General features: G+C 37.3%; 1 protein-coding gene across 2 annotated transcripts in view; it reads left to right on the forward strand.

Moving 5' to 3' along the window:
• The window catches only part of CTNNA2 (catenin alpha 2), a 1,072,635-nt gene that overhangs the window by 1,044,564 nt on the left and 4,514 nt on the right, over positions 1 to 23,557 (forward strand). The window contains exon 18 of one of the 2 annotated variants that reach the window (XM_084900770.1): positions 468 to 608. The exons of the other annotated variant lie outside the window; for it this stretch is intronic. Coding sequence (XP_084756896.1) covers positions 468 to 608 — 141 coding nt within the window. The remainder of the gene's footprint in view (positions 1 to 467; positions 609 to 23,557) is intronic. 2 annotated transcript variants of the gene reach the window in all.

A 23,557-nucleotide genomic window follows, 5' to 3' on the forward strand; every position in this document is an offset into this window, starting at 1 on the left:
GATGTGCAGAGGCCCGAGGGCTTGGTGAAGGTCACACAGCAGGGCAATGGAACTTCCAAGAAAGGCATCTGACACTCCCCCTGTATCGTTCCAGGCTTTAAGAGCTTCAGCCCTTGCTTTCTCTCTTGGTGATCTTTGGTGCTTTAAATAGGGGATTCATCCCCTCTGAACCCACTATAGTTGTCCCTACAATGCCTGACAAGGTGGGCGTCCTTCTTCTTCCTCCTTCTCTCAGGTGGTCCATATACCTGTTCAAGAGAACCCATGAGGAATCCTAGTGGCCGGGCTGTTTAATATCACAGAGGCCTACCATCTCTTTCAGCACCTAATCCTTCATATGCCTCTTTTCTCCCAATGACCCACTCCCTCTTCCATGTCCCTAATCCCTTCCCAATAGGGTACGTTTTATTTTTTTTTTCTCTTGCTCTCTCTCTCATGCTCTCTTTTCTGTATCTCTCGGAAATCAGACAGGAGTTCAGAACACTTTCACTACCTTTTATGAGGTAGATTGTGATGTCATAGATGGGGGCAGGGCTAGTCAACTTTCTACCCACCTCCCAACCTGTGCTGAGGGAGCTCCGATCAGTGGAAGCAGTGATTCCTCCATGGTGAGTAACTTTGCTTTCTAATCTAACCTGTCTCATTGTAAACATTACTTTTGAAAGCAGGAAAATGGGGTTTTAAGGGGGTAAAGATGTGACCACTCAGGCCCTCTTTACTTACTGTTAACCAACATTGGAGAGATGATCTCCTTATTCTCTATATAGATGAAGGATTCTACAGCACAGATACACTCTTCAACTGTGATCTAAACTTGAGAAATGAAACTGGTATTTTCATTCCTCTATTTCTGAGTCTTTCTTCCCATGGGGACTGAAAGTCATTGCGTATGAGGAATGAATTCATTCTGTACTCCTTCAGTGAGCTTCTTGAAGGAAGACTAGTTAGGTGGATGCATTCTTCTTCATTTGAAAGATTTCTGGATCACAGAATAGCCTTTATCGATGTTTGCCCAGAGAATCAGTCTGATCTTCCAAAATTGTGGGTTAAAATGGTGAAGAAGCTGATTCATTAGAATTGCCAACAATTTTGGTGTTGATATAAACAAGTGAAAGTGTTTCTAATGCTAAGACTAAAATATTTACTTTTTTAAAAAGTCACCATTCTTGCAAGATTAAGGGTACAGCCACATTTCAAGGTGCCACAACCAAATTTTCTAGCTTTTTGTTGTTGCATGCAATAATATTGATGCTGTTTGGTGTGCTTTCTTGGTAGTTATGGGCTTTAAAAAGCTACTGTCCTTGTCTCATTGGGTTTTCTGTTACTGATTATTTCTTTTATACGGCTGAGTGAGCATTTTACTCCACCTTCCTTGTTCACTCCTGGGTACCTATTAAAACTGTCAACATGTCAGCTTCTATATAAAAGGGCAAAGGAAGATAACAGGTGGTTAAATCTGTAAGGGATGTTTAGCATCAGGGTGGGTGGTTTTGAAAGGATTTGAACATCAGAACCTGAGGCCCTGTTAAAAGCATCCTCCTGTGGATCAGGAGTATTACAAAATATTTTAGGAATGTATCACTGTATCACTTATTATTTTCAAAATATATATTAATTGGCTAAGTATGGATACTAGTGTTGAAGAATTGGTGGCAGTTTAAAAGGAGGAGTCCTTTCTCATCAATAGCTTTCCTATTATGGGTAGATCTTCTCGCCCCCTCCTTCCCAACTTAGGCACTTTAACAGTTCATAACCAATAGTCCAAAAAAAAAACAAAACAAAACAAAACAAAAAAAAAAACGGACTGAAGCTAGATTCTCCCCTTTTTGTTAGCTGGGGTGGAGCAGTGTGGCAATTTCTGGTGTAATTTTCCCACCTAAATTTTCTAACTTGATATGACTGCAATGGTGGTGATTTCAGGTACAATAATGAAAAATAGAGACAGGACTGGCCAGTAGGAAGATTTGGGTGATAATCACCTGCAGTCAGCTTAGTATTGCAGTGTGGGTAACATCACATATGTTGGGTGAGTCCTCTCAAGTCAGTGGCCTACATCCCATTAAAAATGTTAGATCCCTGAAACTCCAGTATAAGTCAATTTTCAGTGCCAGGAAAAAAAAAATTGATGTCTAATCATAGCTCAAGTTTTTAATGTCTTTTATCAACCCTCATACAGCTGCCAGGTAAGAAATGCTCATATTTTACAAACCTTGGAAAACAGTCATCTTTAAACTTCGTGAGTTAAGAACGGTTGTGTTGTGCGCTTGTGCAAATTTAGAGTGTGTGTCATGGAATGCATTGTGTATGCACTTGTTTATCCTCATGTGCATGTGTCATTTATAGTGGTGTTCAGTGTTTTCTTTAAAAATTCATTTTGTATGTATTTAAGTTATAATTTAAAAATACATACAAATAATTTTTGCTCTAAATGAAACAGTGAAGTAGAACAGAAGTTGAATTAATTTGGGATCTGAACACTGTTCCTATTTCTGTCACTGCCTAATTAGGTAACAACATAAATTGCTTGTCTTTTGGGGCCCCATTTCCTCATCTGTAAAATGATGATAGATGATCTAATGGATATATCCTGAAGTATTTCTGCTCTAAAAATCTATAGTTTTATCATATATTTTTGAAGGAATGGTTTATGGGGAAAATTTGTTGAGACTTTTTTTTAATAGGTCCCACAATTAGTCAAATCAGAAAGAAAATATTAGTCCAAACTATGTTTTTAAAATGTACATTATATCTGATGTAGTATTATTTGGTTAATAATTTAAGTGGGTTATATACTTTTAAATGGACAATATTAAGCCAATGATAGCTAGCTATGTGTTGATTTAGAAAACTAATGTGTTTTTTTTTTTAACTCTGTTATTCTGATTTTTGATATTTAAAATAATACTTGTCTACTAAGAAATAGATGGAGCTAGGTCTCTTTGAGGTTCTAACATTCAAAATTACTTATGCAATATTGCAAGAATTTTATTATGGTATTGGGGAAGGGTTGATGAGCTGGGAATTGGTGGTTACTGAGCTATGTGCTATGGGGGATAAAAGCATGTATAGCCTGATTCAGTGATCAGCAAACTCATTAGTCAACAGAGCCAAATATCAACAGTTACAACATTGAAGTTTCTTTTGAGAGCCACATTTTTTAAACTTCTTCTAACACCACTTCTTCAAAATAGACTCACCCAGGCCGTGGTATTTTGTGGAAGAGCCACACTCAAGGGGCCAAAGAGCCGCATGTGGCTCACTAGCCGCAGTTTGCCGACCACGGCCCTGGTTTTTACTCTTGAGGAATGTACAACCTTTTTGGGAGTCTAGATACATACCAAGTGTCAACTTTGAAGTGAAAACAGTGAAGTGTCAAAGAACCAAGAAATATCCCAAATATCCCTATGACAGGGGTGGGCTGGATTACACTGGGAAGGCTTTCTGAAAAGCTGAGGCCATCAGCTAACTTTGAACAGAATGGTTTAGATTTTTGTTGTTATAAAAAGGACAGCAAGGAAGCATTTGTCAGTAAGACCACAGAACTGTAAATGTTCCAAAGAATACCTTGTGTTTAGATTTGCCATGTATCAAAATCAAGGTCATTGCTCATAGTCCAGACACATATTTGCCCCTTTCCCCTTAATTATGTGCTGATTTTACCATATGTGATATACCTGTTTAGAAGAATTGAGGAGGCTGCAAGTGAGTGAATTGCAATGATTATCCTATATGATAAAGAGTTAATATTCTCTTGCACAAGGTGGCTGCCCCCATGTGGTCAAAGATGGCCATCACAAGATGGCTGGCAGGGGAGGGCAGTTGGGGGTAATCAGGCTGGTAGGCAGGTGAGTGGTTGAGAGCCAGCAGTTTCAGATTGTGAGGGGATGTCCCAGATTGGAGAGGGTGCAGGCTGGGCTGAGGGACACCCCCTCCCAGTGCAGGAATTTTATGTACTGGGCATCTAGTTAAGACATAATTAAGCAGCTATTTTCTCAGTTACAACAAAGTTTATATGATAACTCGCAGCCACAAATGTGGAAAAGAAATGAAAGGAAGGAACTAAGGACAGTACTAAGGACAGCTCTGAGACTTGCTGGTTTTCCAAGGAAGTTAGATAGGGATTATCAATTACAGGTTTAAAAATATCAATGGTCATGGAAAATGCCTATTAGCTAAGGAGAATCTATGTAACTGGGGTGGTTTTCCAAAACAAAAGGAAGCTTCTCTGAATTCTGAGCAAAAATCATCTCAAATAGCCAGTATTTAGAAGGTTTTTAACACTAAGCCAAACTAAACATGATGATGTAAATCTCTTTTCCCCATACACACGGAAAAAGGTTATTGATTTTGGCTTCTTTGTCCACCATGACAAAGAAGAATGCTTACATTTGAGAGCCTCTTTGTTGTTATAAATTTTCAGCATAAACTTTGCATCACATAGGGGCACTGTTTTCAGTATTTCTTACCAAGTTCCTTCCAAGTTATGACTTTGGCCTTCATGACAGACTGATATTTCATGAAGAAAACTGTATTACCCCATCCCAGATTCTAAGGACTTGGTCTATGTCATCCAGTGCAATGTTTCTTAACTTCCTATCATGACAAAAATTAATTTTTAGAATATATTATCTCAGAAAGTCACTTTCCAAAGCTAAATTTGACTAGATGGGAATGATTAAGTCGCAAGATCAACATGAATTTTACAAAAATAGGAACTCTCTCTTAAAAAACTTTCTTCCAAAAAAGTCCAAGTAGGACTTCCATAAAACTTTGTGGGGTAATATAGATTATTAATGAAAGTTAGGAATGTTAGAATTATTTTTGTCTCAAGAGAACCATGACAAGGATGGCAACTCTTTCCACCTTCTCTAATGTCTCTAAGAGATAATTTTATAAAAATTAGAATCTGTTAGATTTACAATTCAACAAACATTTATTGGGTAAATAACATGTGATATTCACTCTCCTATGGATGGACATGGCATTTGTATGGATAGATTATAATAATCACTTGAACTAAAGTATATTCAAAATGATGGGGTCATTCCATAGAGAAGGGGAAGAGGAAGCTTTCTAAAGAAGGTATTATTTTTTAAGCCTTCCTATATAAGTGGATAGGTGTTTCAAGGTAGAGGAGAAGAGAAAAGGATTAGCCCAAAATAGAAACAAAAAGATCACAGTATTTTGGCATGGATGTCTTCTGAGCTGACTGGACCTGCAGATGTCAGAGATGGTAGAAAGATGGAGAAAAGTGAAAGATGAAATTAGAAAGGCAGGTGGCAGCTGGATATAAAAGTTTTCAATCCCTTTCTGACTGTAATGAGTGTTTTTCAAAGAAGATCATCGGCATTCTAAACCCAGATAGGGGTGCAAGGAGACTGTTAAAATGTAGACTCCTTGGCCATGCTATAGACCTCTTGAATGCATCATTGTAGGGTATAGTTTTTTGGATTTTGTAGTTAAATGTCCCAATTGACCTTCAACCCATACCAGGTGATTCATTTTCACAGCAAAGTTTTGGAAACTCTACAAGACAAAAAAACTGGCTTATTATATATCTACTAGGGGCCCGATACATGAAATTCAGGGAATAGTAGTCCTTCCTTCCCCTGGCTGCTGGAACCTGCTTCCCTCTGGCACCCAGGACCCAGGCTTCCCTCGGAGCCCCAGCTTTGTCCAAACAGATGTGCGGTCTAATTAGCATATTATACTTTTATTATTATATATGTTCTTGAAAATAATCAGGAAAAAAGTATTCAAATATTAAGATTAAAAGATGAGGAAAAGTACATTTGTGGATTTAAAGGTAAACTAAGAATGTTTTTGAGAAAACTTTTGAATTTTGTTTAAGCATAAGAAGAACTTTCAAAGATGATGGTTATTATGTATAAAAAATTACTCAATGATGTTCTTAATCTCCTTGATGGAAAGGCATGAAACTACACACTTTAAGGGCCCGCCTTGCCTATTTCATTGTTCTGCTCTGGAACAAGGAGTTAATGAAGGTCAGAGCTAAGTGGTTCCTAAACTCTCAAGTTTGCCAGGATAAGTGGTAGAGGCAACAGTCTGGGACAGTGTTTGTTTCTGAATGGCATTTTTTGGTAGAGCTATTTGGCTACTCTACAATGTTAATTAGGTGAACTTCATTGGAAAAGTAGTAAATGTGTATATTAACATTCCTGTCATGATTAGAACAGTCAGGCTGTCCTGCCAGTCAGTATAGGGCCTGACATATTATGGCATATATGGCAAAGTATATTACTTATATAAATATATGTTTAAATCAATAATCATTTAGAAGTGCTCACTTTTCCCCCTATTTTTTTTTCATGGTAACAGCTATTATTCTATGCCAGTCAGTCTGTATAGAGAATTATACAATTGTTCAAAGATGTAAGATAGAGGTAGCTTTCCTTTGACTAAGATGTGAGTATGAACATTGGTTTGGAAGAAGATAGGTCTCAGATTACAGCACTGAAGCCCAGTTCTAGATTTAACCCTCTAATTGTTTTACATATGGTTCACTGTTCCATATAACCAGTGTATTTTGTAAATCTTTTTGAGAGTTTCTTTGGTTGGAAGTCAAGAAATGATCAGGAACCTTGCTTTTTCTCCATATTTATCCGTTTGTGCTGGTAATTGAAGCAACTTCTTTGGCAGAGATGGTGATACTGTCAGATTCTAAAAGCAGTTGACTGGTAGGATGTCAATGCCTGCCATTAACCGAGTAAATTAATTTGGCATTTTGGCATGATGACCTAAAGACTTTTTTCTTTTAGTTTTCTTACCGTTGATGCACAGCTCTGTGATTGCCTTTATCACACCGACCCAGACAAATGTAACCTTAGGTGGTTCTAAGAATGTGTGCCAGGCAAAATTATTTACCACAAGGTCCAACCTCTTACCTGAAAAAAATCATGTCACTATTATCTCCTTGGCTTTTAAAGTCAGAACTGTGAAAAATTAGAGGGTACCCTTTTCTCTTAAGGTAGGTGTTAAAATTTGAACAAGGTGTTGCTGTTAGGTGCGACTTTGGAAATCGTGTGAATTTGGAAATCAGCTGTATGTTTTACAATCTCAGTGATATTGTGCAATATTATGAATCTGTATTTTCACTTCTGACTTATAAATTGGAATAGTAATGCCACTTGGGGTAGCTTATTATACTGCCTAAATGAGGAGTTAGTAAGTTCCTGGCCCTGTACTAAGCATTTTAAATTCAGTCTGTTTTTACAGTCATCCTATAGAGGAAACACCATCATTTCCATTAAAAATATCAGGAAAATGAGGTTCAGAGCATTTAAGTAACTACCTGGAGGTCACACAGTCAGTGGTTGTTACATAGCAGTGCTTCCGGAAGCCTGCCTTGATATTTTCTCACAGCCTGGTGAGCTGTCATTCCTGCTATGACACTGCAGTGTCATAGCATTTAATGTGATGTCTTCCAATTAACCTGTAAGCTCCATAAAGATAGCAAATGTAGCAAATGCATCTGAATGTTCATTTTTCTCTGGATCTTTGCACAATGAGCACATAATGCGTGTTTAATATATTAGCTTCTCTGCCATTCTTATTGCCAATGTAATGTTATTATCAATACACTGAAAAATCCCACTAAGTGATTCAGAAGTCTATCATTAATTCATTCATATATTCCTACCTGAAAGCATGTGACTTTATTTTATATATTAGACTGCAAAGTGTATTAAGATTTGATGAAGTAATTCATTTTTTTTCTAGCTAACAAACTTCTTTGTAATTGACTTTTAAAATTTTGGTACAGTAAGTAGACTTTAAAAAAAAAAAAGATTACAGTATGGAAACATACAAAATTTCTTCCAAAAGAACTGAATTAATCAAATTAGTCATTTACTTTAAAAAGGAATTTAAAATTAAAAGGGCTGCAGTGCCATGGTTGGTTTCATTTGCCCTCCCACTTAAAGGTCATGATATATTAAAATATTAATTCTATGTAGATGTTAAATGTTGCTTTATAATTAAGTATCCTAAATTATTAACACCAAATAGTAGTGTTAGTAATTTTATAAAGCCTTGCACATGTTTTAATTAGGTTTAATTGCAACTGCATATGATAAGTTATCCAAATAGAGTTTGTCTCTCTCTCTCTCAAGAAGGTCTGTATTGTTCAGGGTCAGTAGAGTAAGCCCAGAATATAAGATCAAGGACTCAGGCCCCTTCTGACTTTATGGTCTGCTCTACTTAATATGGGGCTTCTATTCTCAAGTGCATTTTTTCAGTCTAAGATGACTGCTAATTCCCCACCGTACCATTTCCCACATAGGAAGAAAAGTAATAAGAGAGCCAAACAGTGGGCTGCTTAGCTGTTAGCCTCCTTTAAGGAGTCTTCCTAGGAATGTTTGTTTCCTCACTTCAACAATTTCTTACATCATATGAAGAATCTGGAAAGAAAAAAGGGGGGAGAGTTAGGCATGGGTTTGTAGATCGTCTCCATTGAATAGAACATGAATTGAATTCTGAATCTCAATAGTTACTGTGTGACCTTGAGCAAGTTTCTTGACTTCTCTGAATCTCATTTTTCATGTGTAAAGTGATAATGATATTTGTTTTATTACATTGATATAAAAATTAAATGTGTTAGCATGTGCCACACACTTAGCACAATACCTAGACTGTAGAAATACAAATTAAATGAGTAGCTAAAGTTAGAATTTGGATGATGTAGGTACCCTTTTGTTCTCTCATTATGTCAACACCAGTTGAGTCATTAGACATAGAGCAGAAAACAACCAGCTAAAGTTCTGCCCTCATATAGATTACATTCTCTTGGTATTGGAAGTCCTAGAAGAATTGCTTATAGATAAGTGATCTATGAAAATACAGAAGGGAATGATCTTAATAGAGAAGTGAAGTAGTGGTTCTCATATTTTAATGTGTAGAAGATTCATGTGGGTAGCAGATTAAAATGGAGATTCCTGGGCCCTGCCTTCACAGTTCTAAAAGTCATGCCAGCGAACAGGAGTCTGTATTCAGTTTGTAAATGTTTCTTATGCACCCGACTTGTGGATCGCTCTTTGAGAAATACAGGTCTAGGAAATGGAGGGATGAAAGCTCTATGAGCTATGGTGAGAACTTTCCAGGATTTGGCACCAATTTCAGCCCTTTCCTAAGAAATGCCTTGACTTGTTTTATTAAGCTATTTTAGCCTTGCCTCATCTGGGTCATTCTTAGTTTCAGTGGTTTGTTGTGGTTGTCCATTGTAGGATGATTAGTAGACATCTCTGTTGTCTCCTTTCCCAGTAGTGACAATCAAATGTCCTCAGAACTTGCAAATATATCCTAGTTTGGAGAGACAAAATCACCCCCGATGAGAACCATAGGTCTGATTGAAATCTGACCTTTTACTTAGAACATACAGACTATCTGAAATGGAGGCATTTACCTCTTCTCTCTGAAAGGGTGGGAGATGGCAGATACAATGTGTCTTGTGCCATTTATCTACCCCTACCCTGGCATCAGAGAGGGGTTGAAAACTTTCCTACAGCAAGACTCCTGAGAACCCATCACAATCATCCTCTGACCATAATCTTAATATACCTTTTCAAAGCCTTTACCTCCATTCTTAGTTACCCCAAATCTTCCTGTCTTAAATGCACAAGCATTTTTACTCTCAAAGGCAATTAAAAGCTTTGGAAGGAACGTTGTTTAAAACTTTAAACAAGGTAAAAATGACTTCAATCTCTTGCTTTTTACAAACAAGGATACTGAAGTTAAAAATCCAATTGTTTTTAATAGCACTTTAAAAAAAATAATTCCTTTTCACAGATCATTGCATATCACTTTAGCTATTCTCTGATGAGATAACAAATAAGTACTTTTTAAAAAAAATAAGAAAAAGTAACAGGTTATATTTTTAAGAAATCATATTAAGAAACGAAGCAGGATGGTCTCATTGAGATGCAAATTATTTTATGCAGGTATTTTTAAGATGATATTTAGCTCTGCAATGCTGAAATTGTGAGTGAGCCCTTGAAATCAGGTTATAGGTGGAAATAGAATGTTTCACACCTTAGTATTAATTTTATTTAAGAGAAAGTTGGAGAATTGTAACAGGTGGAGAGTCCAAATATAACAGAGATTGCTTCTTTCAAAGATGTAGCTGTAGCATATTTGAAGAGTTTGCCTTGGCATTTTTTAGTATATCAGGTAAAGAAATAATGAGGTGGTCTTTATATCTTATTATAAATATGGAGGTGATTTAACTCTGTCAAAGACTAGATTCACAGGGACTCCAAGGTAAGAATTGTGCCTTGAGGAAACTTTCATCTTAATACTAAGCATGATTTTTAGTAGGGGCAAGTTACTGTACTAGACACTCTCTAACCCTTTAATGTTTATCTTTCTTCGCTGGTGAAAAGTTGTGATTTTTCTCAGAAGTTCACGAAGTACTTTTATTTTTCAAAGAAAATTTCTAATATCATGGATTTGAGGCTTTCTTTAAAGGGACCCACTGGTATTTTTCTATGATTTGTGGCAATCCTGTTATGCATTTGCAGTCTTTTGAGGATAGTCTGGCCTTTAATCTATGGATTTGAAAGTCCTTTGTATAGCTCAACCTCTTTTGCAAAGGAACAGACAATATGTTGTCCAGCTGTAGAGGCACTTTGTTGGACCAAAGAGATAATATTTCCAGTTTTAGATGGAACGGAACGGTCTGGTGCTTTTGCTGCATTTTCCCTAAAAGCACAGTCCGGGAGAAACAGACTGCGAGGTTCCAAACCAGGCCAAGCCTGGCAGACACCTCTATAAAGAAGTGTCCTGGCTTCTCAGGGGAACCACCTTAAATGCCCTTTGTTTCTTACTATATCCCAAAGCAGTGAGAGCTAAGTCTATAGCTAAATACCCCTGCACCTGGAAACTGAAATTGTGCATTTAAATCCCTGATTATTGTCTTATTAGCCAGTTGCTTCTCTCTAAGCTTCAGTTCCTTTACCTATTGAACAGTGAAGATAAAGTGATGGATCACTTTTCCTTGGTGAGGATTTTGTGATGTAACATACAGGAAATATATAATTGCTTGGGGTGTTAAATATGTATTGATTCCAGAAAACATCCAAATTACATTTAACAAATAAAGAGAAGTACTAGTAATCAACTTGTATGAGTAGGCTGGCCAATTGAAGAGGCTGCCTACACCCTAGGGGTATATACACCCAATCCCATATGCTTATGGACAATGTGCCAGTAAAAGCACTAGGAATTACTTGTTCCTAAGTGGCCAGAAATATTAACACTCCAGACTTGAGTGTATTCACAAAATTTTTGAAGAGAAAACAGCAAGTAAACAACTATTGGACTCTAGCAAGAAACATAATGCAAAAGAATTACCAAGAACAGTTCCATGGATGAGCTGGCTACTTATATTACAAGAATGGTTTATTTCATTTAAAAAAATATATATTTTATTGATTTTTTACAGAAAGGGAGAGTTAAAAACATTGAGAGAGAAACATCAATCAGCTGCCTCCTGCACACCCCCCACTGGGGATGTGCTCACAACCAAGGTACATGCCCCTGACTGGAATCAAACCTAGGACCTTTCAGTCCTCAGGCCGATGCTCTATCCACTGAGCCAAACTGGTACCGGTGGTTTATTTCATTTTTAGTTGACTTCATGCATCTCTCTTTTTGGGCTGCATCCTATAGCCAGCGTTTAGGTATCTAAAAGAAGGTTCCTGTGTTTTATTTGAGAGTCACATTTCTTAACCATTCTTCAAAAATGGGAAAAATGAGATCGTATCTAGACTACCCCAACCATACTTCATCCCTTGTCATGCCCACTGTCAGGTGGAAGAAGAAAGCTTCCCTCCTATTGACAGAACCTTGTTCTTGTTTTGCTAGGGCTATGGTACTCTCACACTATCCTGCAGTCTGTACTCTCACACTGTCCTGTAGTCTGTTGGAATACCCTTCTCTGTGCAGAGCTTTTTGATCCTAAAGTTCCCAGGTAATTCAATAAATTATGGTGAAGATTTTAAAAGGAGTTCCAATGGTACCCGGAGGTTATGCCATAGTACTTTATAGTGACATATTTATTTAAATGGTGTTTTAGATTTGCCTTCTCACATGGATCTCAGAATAATTGATGAACTATAGAATATTAATAACCCCACTTTACAGTTGAATAAATAAAAGTGGAGAGGTTACTAGAGTGGCCCTAACTTTCACAATCTAACTAGCTGAGGCAAGATTAGATTAGAGCCCGTTTCTCTATTGGGTAATCTTGTGCTTTGTGCAATGTAAGGACATTGCTAAACTCTGTCTTCCATAGACTAGTAATTGAACAGGAAACAGTATATAGCTGTTAACCATTATCTACACATACTGTGTTGTTGTTGTTTTTTTTTTAACTATAATCAATCAACCTCACATTATATCATACTGTCTATTGTATGGCAGACTAAAAGGCAATGTTGTAGAAATTTAGAATTAATTTTTTTATGTTTGGTTAAATAGAAAGTGGCATATATGGTGACTATAGCAGTGATTCTCAACCTTTCTAATGCCGAGACCCTTTAATAGTTCTTCATGTTGTGGTGACCCCCCCCAACCATAAAACTATTTTTGTTGCTACTTCATAACTGTAATTTTTCTACTGTTATGAATCATATCTGTGTTTTCCATAGGCTTAGGCTCTTCAACAGTTGAGAACCGCTAGCAGGGTCGCCTAAGACCATCAGAAAGCACAGATATTTACATTATGATTCTTAACAGTAGCAAAATTAGTTATGAAGTAGCAATAAAAATAATTTTATGGTTGAGGGTCTCCACAACATGAGGAACTGTATTAAAGGGTCGTGGCATTAGTAAGGTTGAGAACCACTGGACTAGAGGAAGGCAGAATGAGAAGTTATTTGATCAAGTTTTTTCAAGATATTTCTTTGTAGATATTTTTAGCTGCAAGAAAATAAATAGAAAATGATGTCTCTGGTACTTGCCTCGTTCATATTTCACAAGAATCACAATTGCAAGAAATTGGTATTCCATTTTTCCCTTTGTGTCATAAGGAAATTCACTTCCTTACTGCTTGGTCACATAACAATCCCGTGAACAGTTAATACCCACTATAACCCATGCTTAGCTCCAGACAAATGGCACCAATAGCCAGAAATAAAGAGTTCAGAGCAGATTCAGCCTATGGTAAAGTCCTGGCCAGGGAAGGTGGTATCACGGTGGACTGATGATAATATGAATTTTGTGAACAGAAGTTTACAAAAATGTTAACTTTTTTCTTTCAGTTTCCTCATATGTAAAAAGGGAATAATGGTATATACCTTATATAGGTTTTGAGGATTAAAGATCATTTATTAAGTCATCAAGCAAACACAGCTGTCTCATACATGCTGATACTATTAATAGGGGAAACAGTCTTTAGATAAAGTTTAGACTTTTATACACTGAAAGCAATAAACACAAAAGATAAAATTGTGATTATTTTCTGAAAGAGCCTAATCCTGAAAGTCTACAGCAAGAAAAAGATAAGATTTGTATTATAATTTGGCTATACTTTACTCAAGTATGTCCCTAAATTGCACACTCCTGTTAATAGCATGCCTTTTAATAATCTTCCATGGAAGAATGAACAGGTAGGAGACATGTGGGAGTTGGGTATGGGACTAGGCATTAAGCCCTTGGGCAATTCTGTCCTCTCATTTCCTTATCCATCAAGTTGCAATTATTTAATGACATTTTGCAAATATTTATGGAAGACCTAGATGCCAGAGCCTCTTTTAGGTATTTGAGATATAGCAGAGGTTGGGGAAAAATAAATCTAAGAAGAAAATACTTGTTTGGATGGTGATATGTTTTTAAGACAGCAAATTGAGGGGGTAAAGGTAGTAATGGAGTTGCAATTTGAAAAGTGAAGTTAATCAAGTATTTAACCAAGTATCAGCAACTTGGTTAGGTTGAGGGGCCAAGACTTAAGGTATTTGGGGGAAGAGCATTCTAGGCAGAGGAGAAAACACAAAGGTCCTGATGTGGGGAATGAATGGTCTGAGTTGTAGCCAAGGGACCAGCATTAAGGAGTGGAGTGAGGGAGAAATCAGAACTATTGGGGACCAGAGTATATGACCTTGAACACAATTTTAATAGCTTTGGACTCTGATTTAAATGCTGATCCACTCAATGTGGAAAAGTGGCATTATGGGAGTGTATTAAACAGGATTATTCTGGTTCCCATTTAAACTAAAGGCAATAGTGTGGTGAAGAGGGTCAACAGGGACATCTGTAATACTTTCAATAATAAACTTAAAAATAAAAAGACTAAAGGTAGAGAAAAAAAGAAGAAAGGAAACAAGCTAGTGGAGATATTGCACAATTCTAACGAGGGATGCTAGTGGGTTGGCCCTGGTTCTAACAGTGGAGAGGGTGAGAGGAGGTCAAATAATGGATGTATTTCAAAGATGCTGCTGGAAGGATATAATGGCAGATTGGATGCTGGGTCAGAGAGAACTAGGTGCAATGATAAGATTTTGAAATTTTAACCTGAACAGTTGGAGGAGTAGGTCTGAGGTAGAGGCGTGGTGTAAACCTTAGAGCTCTTGCCTATGTCCAAGAATGTTAAGAAGAGTCAGTAAGAAATCTCTGCAGAAGTTTAGATCATCCCTCAATGCCAGGGGCTTTTATTTGTATAAATAGCAACTTGTGCAAGAACCTGAAGTGTCAGCTAGATGGAAGTTAATGACTTAATGCTTACAACTCATTCAGTTGTCTCCTGAACTAAAGATAGAAAACCTCTATCTGACAGTGTGAGCACATGGAAATTATTTGAATATGTGATACAATTGGTGAATGGTATATATAATACATCCTAAAATGGGAAAAGCAGTGACCAGGAAGAAAGAAAAAGATTTGGAGGGCATTATTCTATGTCTGCTCAAAAAACATTTAAAAGTGGGCAATAAAAAAAAAAAAGGTGTTTAATTATAAAAAGCTATGGATCAACTGTTCAAATTTTAAAACTAATTTAATTAAAATTACTGGTTTTAAACTATACATTATACGGAAGACCTCTTATGAACCCTTGAATAATGATACTCATTTCTTCCTGTCCAAATTATCATTCCTTTAATAAAAGAGCTGAAATTTTGTTAGTGAATTATTTTGTAACATATGTTTCTATCATTTAACTTCAATTTACTGCATTATATTTTAAAAAATCATTCTTTATGAATTATGTGAGGAGGAAATTATTGTAATGAGGGAGAAATGATATTAACATACTACTCTTAATCAAATCATAGCCTTTGGTGGGTTAGAATAGAGGGGATGATTAAGTTTTATCTTATTTTCTAACTTTCCTCATTTGCTAGTAATTGCCTGGCCTATTTTTTGAGAATTCTCAGAGCATTTCTAGGATCAGAACAAAATACTGTTATTGACTGAGCATGCTTGCTAAAGGTACCAATGAAGGAATGACAGCAACGGGGCACTCATCAGCCATCCTTGCTTTATTAGTTCTGAAAGAGGCCTGGAGCATTGACAAGTATGGCTTGTCTTAATGCTGTCCACTGTGGTTTTTTGCACCTGTCCTACTTTCTTTCTTCTGGCCTTTCCTGGTCATAACCTAGGCAATGTCCTTCCTTAGATTTTGACTTTTCTTCATCTTTTTTTTCTTTAGAAAGTTTATTCTTAAGACATGCCCTTTGATAACTTATTCGATTAATAAATGTTGACACAGTATGTACAAAGGCACAAGCATGGTATACTCATGTTATGGGAATCGAGTCTGATGAGCCATTCACAAACCTGTCAAGAATATGTATATTTAATGCCTTAGCTGGAGATGCAGGTGCTCCTTTCAAGACTGAGGTAAAGATTTAAAATAGCTCACATCTTACAGAAAAATAGATTTAAGACTTTAGGAAACAAGTCTAGGGAACCCAAGTGATTGACATAGATAAAAACACAGGGCTTGGAAGGTTGATCTGCAGTGATTGGTGAGCCTTTCTACGCCATAAAGGGCTCCATTTTTGAGGCAGCTGGGACTCTCAACTGGCTTCTGACAACAATATAAGATTTTAAGGTATTATACTTTCCAGATATCATTTATTAAAAAGAAAAGGATGCTATCTTAACCAAAATGAACAGCTTGTATTTTTGGAATTAGGCCCTATACTTGGTTGGGTAAAATATTTTATATTTCTTTTTATGCTTCTTAAATTAGACCTTTAAACATTGTCTTCAATTTATCTCCTATTAGAGCTTTCTACTTTTAGAGCTTGTAGGTGTTAAATGAAGACTAAATGTTCTTAGATATTTGGGGTGTCTCATTTTTACACAAAATCCCCATTTTTGTGTGTGCTGAATCTTGATTCCTCCTTTTCTTCAGATAAAGAGCAGAACAGAACTAGAAAAGAAACAGATTTATTATTTTGTGTGTGTGTGTTGATGTATGCCTTTATTCCTAAAACATTTAAACCAGAAACATTGAGGCATTGAGAGCAAGCCAAGAATATACTAGGTTTAGTAAGAAGATGGTTACGAAGAACTCCAAATGCTTGATGGAAGAACCTTGAAAAAGAAACTAAAAGGGGAGGACTTAGAGAAATATAATTTTAAAGAGTCCTTTCTTTAATGAAATGGTAATTTAAGGAAAGATAAATCATAGTAATAAATACTAAGTTTTATCTCATTTAATGCTAATTACTTAAATGTGTGGTATTTTATTTCATTTTTACTTTAAAAATCTGAAGTGGATAGAGCTAGACTAAGAAGTTCTCTCAAGATCACACAGCTGGTGACAGCTTACTCAGGCTTTGAACTAGGGCTTAGAATCCAGAGTCTAGGCACCATAAGAAAGGAAAAGATAGAAAGGGAGGGAGAGCACAAAATGTGAGAATATCTTACCAGAGGGAAGAAAATAAACAGGAGTTTGAAAAGAAAGGGGTGAGGTAGAGGGAACTAGGATCCTAAAGAGAGGCAGCAAACAGTCCCTGGGGAGTGGTGTCTAGTCTGCTCTTCAACTCTTTTCATCCGGGACCCGGGTAGCAATGGAGGCTTCAACCAGCACTTTCCACTCACCGGATGAGAGGGGCATGGGCCAGGATGGGAGGTGATGTTCCCCAATAATTCTAAGTTATACATTTTCTTGGGGATGAATGAAGATAAATTTAAGAAGGGAAAAGAATAACCCAGGGTTCTCAGATTATGCTTACTTTTTAGGCACAGTTCTCCGCCAACCAGCACCCAAAGATGTGGTCCTTGACTCATGTGGTTTGTTCTTCACTCGGTGGTTACACATGTGTGCTGGAGCCTAAGAGCCATTTCGTAAAGTAGCCTTCAGCATATTCCTACAAGGTTGGAGGGTCTATTAGTGAAGACTTATTTCTATTGGATTCTTGGACAATGACTTGTCCTAGATTTGTCTGCCAGTCATATTGATACTGCTCAGGGAGGGACAGTGGGGGAAATAGAGGAATCAAGATACTCTATTTATGCTAGCTGGCTCCCTCTATGGAAGGCTAAAAGGAGCTTTAGCCTTTTGAAGAATTGCTACAAGGTGTGAACCTTGTATAGTGGTGACACAAAGATTGTCTTCTTACCCAGGATTATCTTCCAATTAGGGTGGAAGCTTAAAACTCCATTGGTAATTCTCCTACGGATTTATTTCTCAGTATGGTTGTTATGTGGGAATGACCAAGAGAGGATGAGTCGGAAAAGTGTGGGAAAAGGAAGGGTTCAGGGAAGAAGAGATATAGAAAAAGGAGGTTGAAACTGCCTAAGCAATGCCTGTTCATAACCTCCCAAGGGCCAACATACCTCAATACTCCTACTTTTCCTTGGGATTCCAAGTTTAGCAAGAATGCCTGTTTGGGTTGAACAAAAACTGTACTGCCTTTAATGGTGAGAAAAATGGCCCTAAGCCATATTTAGAAAATTTGTTGACTGCAATTAAGCCTTCATGGGAGTCCCCATGGTTTACTTACCTATAATTGAAAAAATGCAAATGAGACAGTTAATCAGTGGACTGGCTGACGATGAAGTGCTACTACCTACCTAAATGAATTAAAAACGAAGACACAAATATGTCCACTTGAGAAAGTTACCTGAGAGCCAGTTGGCAAATTTCTCAGCAACACTAAGGAGCATTTTTTTTTTCTTAGCCTGACTAACATTGCGATGCTTTTCTGCCAAGGCCTTCACCAACTTATCTTGAGCCACTGTGTGCAGGCTTCTTAACTAGTCTTCAGTGTTGGTGGAGCACCAGCTGCCTCCCTGGCATCACTCAAGGTAACCCTGTAGAAAATAACATATATCTTGCCCTCCTTTCTGTCAGGGTTGATTCAGTACTTACAGTTGTAAAACATTTGCTTTTCAAGATCCCATAATCAAAGGGGAATACCCTCTGGGATTTATCCAACTCTATAGGAGTGATCCCACAGTATTTTCACTAGTAGTCATCAAGGATTGGTAAATGTTCTCATACAGGTAGCTTTAATGCAGCTTTTTTAACAATAATCACACTATACATCTGATGGTTGTTTTTCATTTCAGCCACCATACTTAATATATCCAACTAATTTTTATCCCCTGATTTTAACTCCCACCCAAATGCTTTGCACTTCTCTTAATACTTATGTCTCCTACTTGATCTAATTAGCAATTATGGTATCAGTGATTAGTGTACAAAAGAGTATATGCAGCATTTAGATAAAAAATATTTGTCAGTGATCTGTTAGAATAAAATCAAAATGTATTAAACAATTTCATTTAAATATAGGAGAAGAGGTGCAATTGATAACCTATCAAGTTGTTTTTGACAACTCTTGTCCAAATGTGGCCTCCTGGAAGAGGGAGGTAGAGATGTTTTATAACCCTTGTGACCCAGCAGATTCTGATGGAGCATAGTGCCATAATTGATTAGTAACGTCTGTTGTGGCCACCACATGGGTGAATGGCAAATTGCTGCCTTGTAATCACCCCTGTTACTATCTTAACAGAAAGGAATCTACCTTTGCTAACTCATTGCATTGGTGACTGGTGAGGAAGAGTGAGTGGATTAGGGCACAGGAGTGAGGGCTCGCCACAAAGGAATTGTCTTTTTTTGCAAGTGTGTACACATCCACAAAGTGGGGAAAGATGCAATTAGGTTGAACCCTTTCCCATGTCTTTGTTTGCCTGAGTTATTTATTACCTTGCACTGGCTAGAGTTTTTAAAAAGTGTTATTGATATAGACTCTGGGAAAAGCAGGCAGATATTTCAAATGTATCAGAGCTGGTAAGGAGATCAAATATCTCTTCAAAGCCTCATGGATTTTTTTGAACATGAAATGTTCTTGTTGGCAGATAATAGGCACTGATGCTCTGGGTTCCTTACCTCCCATTCATTAACAGCAAAGTTGACTTGCTGCAAAGTCTTTTTTCCTTTCCTGCAAGCAATTTGTGACTTGCTTTGAGTAGATGACTGTTTAAATGTAAATAAATGACCAGCTCTAGTGGAAAGATTCCAATTTTCTCCAGGTATTTGCTTCCAATTGATTGTCAATTCTCCCATCACAACTTCCTCCCTTCCCAACGGTACCCCAGGCCTGAATGTCTATAGCCTAGTTCCATTAAAATACTTCTGGTTCTTATGTTAAACACTAAGTTATTGCTATTAATATTAAAAGATGCTGTTTGGTTAAAATGTAGTCTAACCTTATTTGCGGAACAATTTTAGCATTCTCAGAATTGGTAGTGCTATTCCCTCTGGTTGAGAGAATTAAAATAGCCTAAGCCCAAATGGGGTTGGGTTCCCACTCCTGGGTACTGCTAAGTTTTTTGAGGTACTCAAGGCAAATTTTTCAGTTTTATTATATTTCAAAATCACCTTCAAAAGGATTTGGTTTCTTTTATTCTATTTACCTTAGCCAGGAGTCTCCTGGCACTTGCATTATTTTGAATTCAAGGAAAGATTGCTTTGTACCTGGGATTTCCAAGAATTGCCATTTGTGGTTTATTATTCTTTGGTAATAGATAATCAGCCTTTTGAAAATAGATTTATTTCCAGGCAGCATTTCTAGCTCAACATGCATATTTCGAATGTATAAATGCAGAACTCAGTGGAATTTTTCATTTTCTTCTGGAATTATTATATGTGGCCCTCTCATTTTGATATCCTAAGTCATTTACTATGTTATATGTTGTTAATCCAGTGCATTTTTCAGTACCTCTTTCACAGTTTTTGCACCTTTGACTATGCTATTTGTTTTTAATGAGTATGTTTTTAAAAGCAGCTGTTAAATCTAAACTGCATTTGTTTTATTGTTGGCTGGCCCCAGGAAATTCACCGTTACTATCAAGAGTGATTGCTAATTATTTAAACTAGAAAGTAGCCTTGGCTGTCAAGGAATAGTTAATATACTTCTTGATAACGTTATAGCTTCAATTATGAAAATAATGTTGAATTTGATGTTGAAATTATAATGCTGAGAGAATTTTTAGTACACTTAGTGGACTTTTTTACCTGATTAAAAATATGGATTTAATATTTCATTCAGCATTTATACAGATATAATAATATCTCTCTGTATAAATGCTACAAAATATGAACGGAAGAATACATTAGAATTGACATTAATTATATGCCTGTAGTATACAGGACACTGTGCATGAAGTTGTGAGGAAGACCAAAATAAGCAAATAGTATGTGGTTCATTATACCTAGCTTCCCGAGTTTCACTTCCATAATTTCAAGTGTCCCTTTAATAACTACATGTAACATAGACACCTGAAATCCGATCAATCCAGAGTTAAACTTAACATTTGTACCACCTCATTCTCCCTCTTTTTTCTGTCATCTGGGTTGAGCCTCAATACATATCCAATTGTATAAGCTAGAAATTTGAGAATTGTCCTTCATTGCTAAACCATTCAGTCACCAACAACCTTCTATTTAATTCATTAAAGCAAGTCTAGAGATCCTGACCACCATGAAGCTTTATTTTCCTACCCTACCTGACTCCAGCTAGATTCCCCATTCTCTGTCCTTTAGCACTTGACATCCTACTAAAGCACTTATCACAGAGCCTGCGCACCCAACACTCAAAGCCCATTGTTTGGCAGAACATAGATGCACACTAGATGTCTGAAGAAATGCTTGGATGAATAATAAGTCAGTAGAAAGATGGAGTGACAGGCTTTAGGGTAAAGAGTAAATGAGATTTCAACATTTCAAGAAATGTAGTTGCACTTTCATTTAAAAGATTGTGGTTTTAGTCATGCAGACACAGTTGTTTCTATGGAAACGAAACACCTCTTGCTGTGTAAACCTCTTCTTAATAAAATAGCATGGAACTTAAGACCTGGGTGTTAGAACTCTTCAGATGATCATGTAAATTTGAGTTAAGCCCTTGTCATCTTTTGACATAAGGACTTAGGCAGCACAAATATCAACTAATGGCAGAATCACAATTCATTAAAGTTCTCCTTCTAGTACTTTCCATATACCATTCTCGTTTTCTATTTTGAATAGAAAGAAAGAGATGCATTACAAGTTGAGTGGGGTTAAGAAGATAAGAATGGCAGCAGAGGCAGAAAAAGCCCATTGAAATGGCTGTAAAACAGCTCTCACCGCCTCATTTGCTTTTCATGGACTGCAAGAGAACAAGATGTGAAGAAACAGCTGTTGCCTTTTTTAAAATAGCACTTTGATATTTTAAAAGAATAGTGACAGAATTAGGGGAAGCCTGATTTCTCTGGTTAGGTACAGCAGACACCTACGAATTGGAATGGAGAGAATTAGTCTAGCATGGCCTACTTGATTTAGGGGCTGTGGATTCTTCTGTCATAAGGGGCTCTGGAATTAGGCTGCCTGGATTTAAATCTTGGCTTCTTCACCTCTTATGTGTAATGTGATGCTGGACAAGCTGCATGGCTCTCTAAATCCTAGTGGAGCATAAGGGTGTTTCCTGTGTCAGGAGTGGTTGTGAGATTGAATAAGAAAAAGGATTCTCAGGGAGCTGGTCCAGAGACTGGCTCATGGTTGCATTTGCTAAATGTAGCTCTTATTTTTAAGAGTGGATGAAAATTATCAGTGTTTCTTAGACTATATATAGGAACTAAGTGGAAAATCTTATAGGATAGAAAGGTCCTTAAGCAGGGAAAATGTGCGTCTCTTTTTGTAGAAAAGTCCAGTGTCTATGCAGGTCAGCATGAGGAATATCTGCGAATGGACCCCTTTTTTTTATAATATATTTTATTGATTTTTCACAGAGAGGAAGGGAGAGAGATAGATAGCTAGAAACATTGATGAGAGAAAATCATCAACCAGCTGCCTCCTGCACACCCCCTACCAGGGATGGGCCTGCAACCAATGTACATGCCCTTGACCAGAATCGAACCTGGGACCTTTCAGTCCACAGACTGACACTCTATCCACTGAGCCAAACCGGTTTCGGCAATGGTCCATTTTTCAGGCTATGTAAAGCTAGCACAACCAGCCCAGGTAAAGGCATAGAACACCAACAAAGGTACAACCAGTCCTTATAGCTGTGTAGTGAACATGCTTCAGAGAAGCTAGGCAACTGTGAGAGAAACCCGCAGGTCTCAGATTCCGGGCACTGCCCACCAAGAGGGAGAATACAAGGCAGGGCAACATCCTAACACTAGGAAAGACAGGGAAGGGCTGAGCAGGAGCACAACCAGGGCCAGGAGATCCGTTATAAAGAATTCAGGCTCTGAGGATGAGAATGAAAGTCACAGACCAGCTGAGATAGAGGCTCTCAGTAGATGTAGTCTGGTGTTTATAAGCTTTACAGATTTAAATGAGAGAGTGTCACCCAGACAGAGGTAATAATTGAGACAGGTTCATTTGAATGACAGGTAGTCACTGAAAAGACAAGACCCTGCTGGTTGTCCTGACTGACTGGTTTGGCTCAGTGGATAGAGTGTCGGCCTGTGGACTCAAGGGTCCCAGGTTCAATTCCAGTCAAGTGCATGTACCTTGGTTGCAGGCACATCCCCTCAAGGGGGTGTGCAGGAGGTAGCTCTTCAATGTTTCTAGCTCTCTATCCCTCTCCCTTTCTCTCTGTAAAAAAAAAAATCAATAATATATATATATTTTTAAAAGACCATGGAGGTTAAAGGATGCTTCATAGAAGTGGTATAGTGGTACAGAAGGTGGGCTTTGGAGAGAGAGAGAGTACCGTCCTAATCTCTTTTGCCAGTTACTGCAGGGGCAAGTTAAATTACCTCGCTAAGCTAACTTGTAAAATGAGGGCAATGGAAGTTCCTACTCCAAGGTTTTTAGAAACTTAAATCATGCAGTTTAATTAAAAGGACTAAGGCAAAGCCAAGCACCTGCTAATTGCTCAATCAGTGTTGGTTATTATTATTAAAACTTTGTGTACAGAGTCATTAGCATGTCTTGTTTGAAAATGCCATGGTTACGGTATAAATCACAAAATAGAATGCAATTATGTTGTTTTCCAAAACCTCCTATTAAAAAAAATCTCCTGGCCATGGAGCTTTACTCTCTTTCATGCATTTTTTTTTTTTTAAGGAAGTGAACTTTTTAGCAAAATGTGCCACTTGG

The sequence above is a fragment of the Pipistrellus hanaki genome (assembly GCF_964339955.1).
Source record: "Pipistrellus hanaki genome assembly, chromosome: 12".
In the NCBI taxonomy this organism is placed as follows: Eukaryota; Metazoa; Chordata; class Mammalia; order Chiroptera; family Vespertilionidae; genus Pipistrellus; species Pipistrellus hanaki.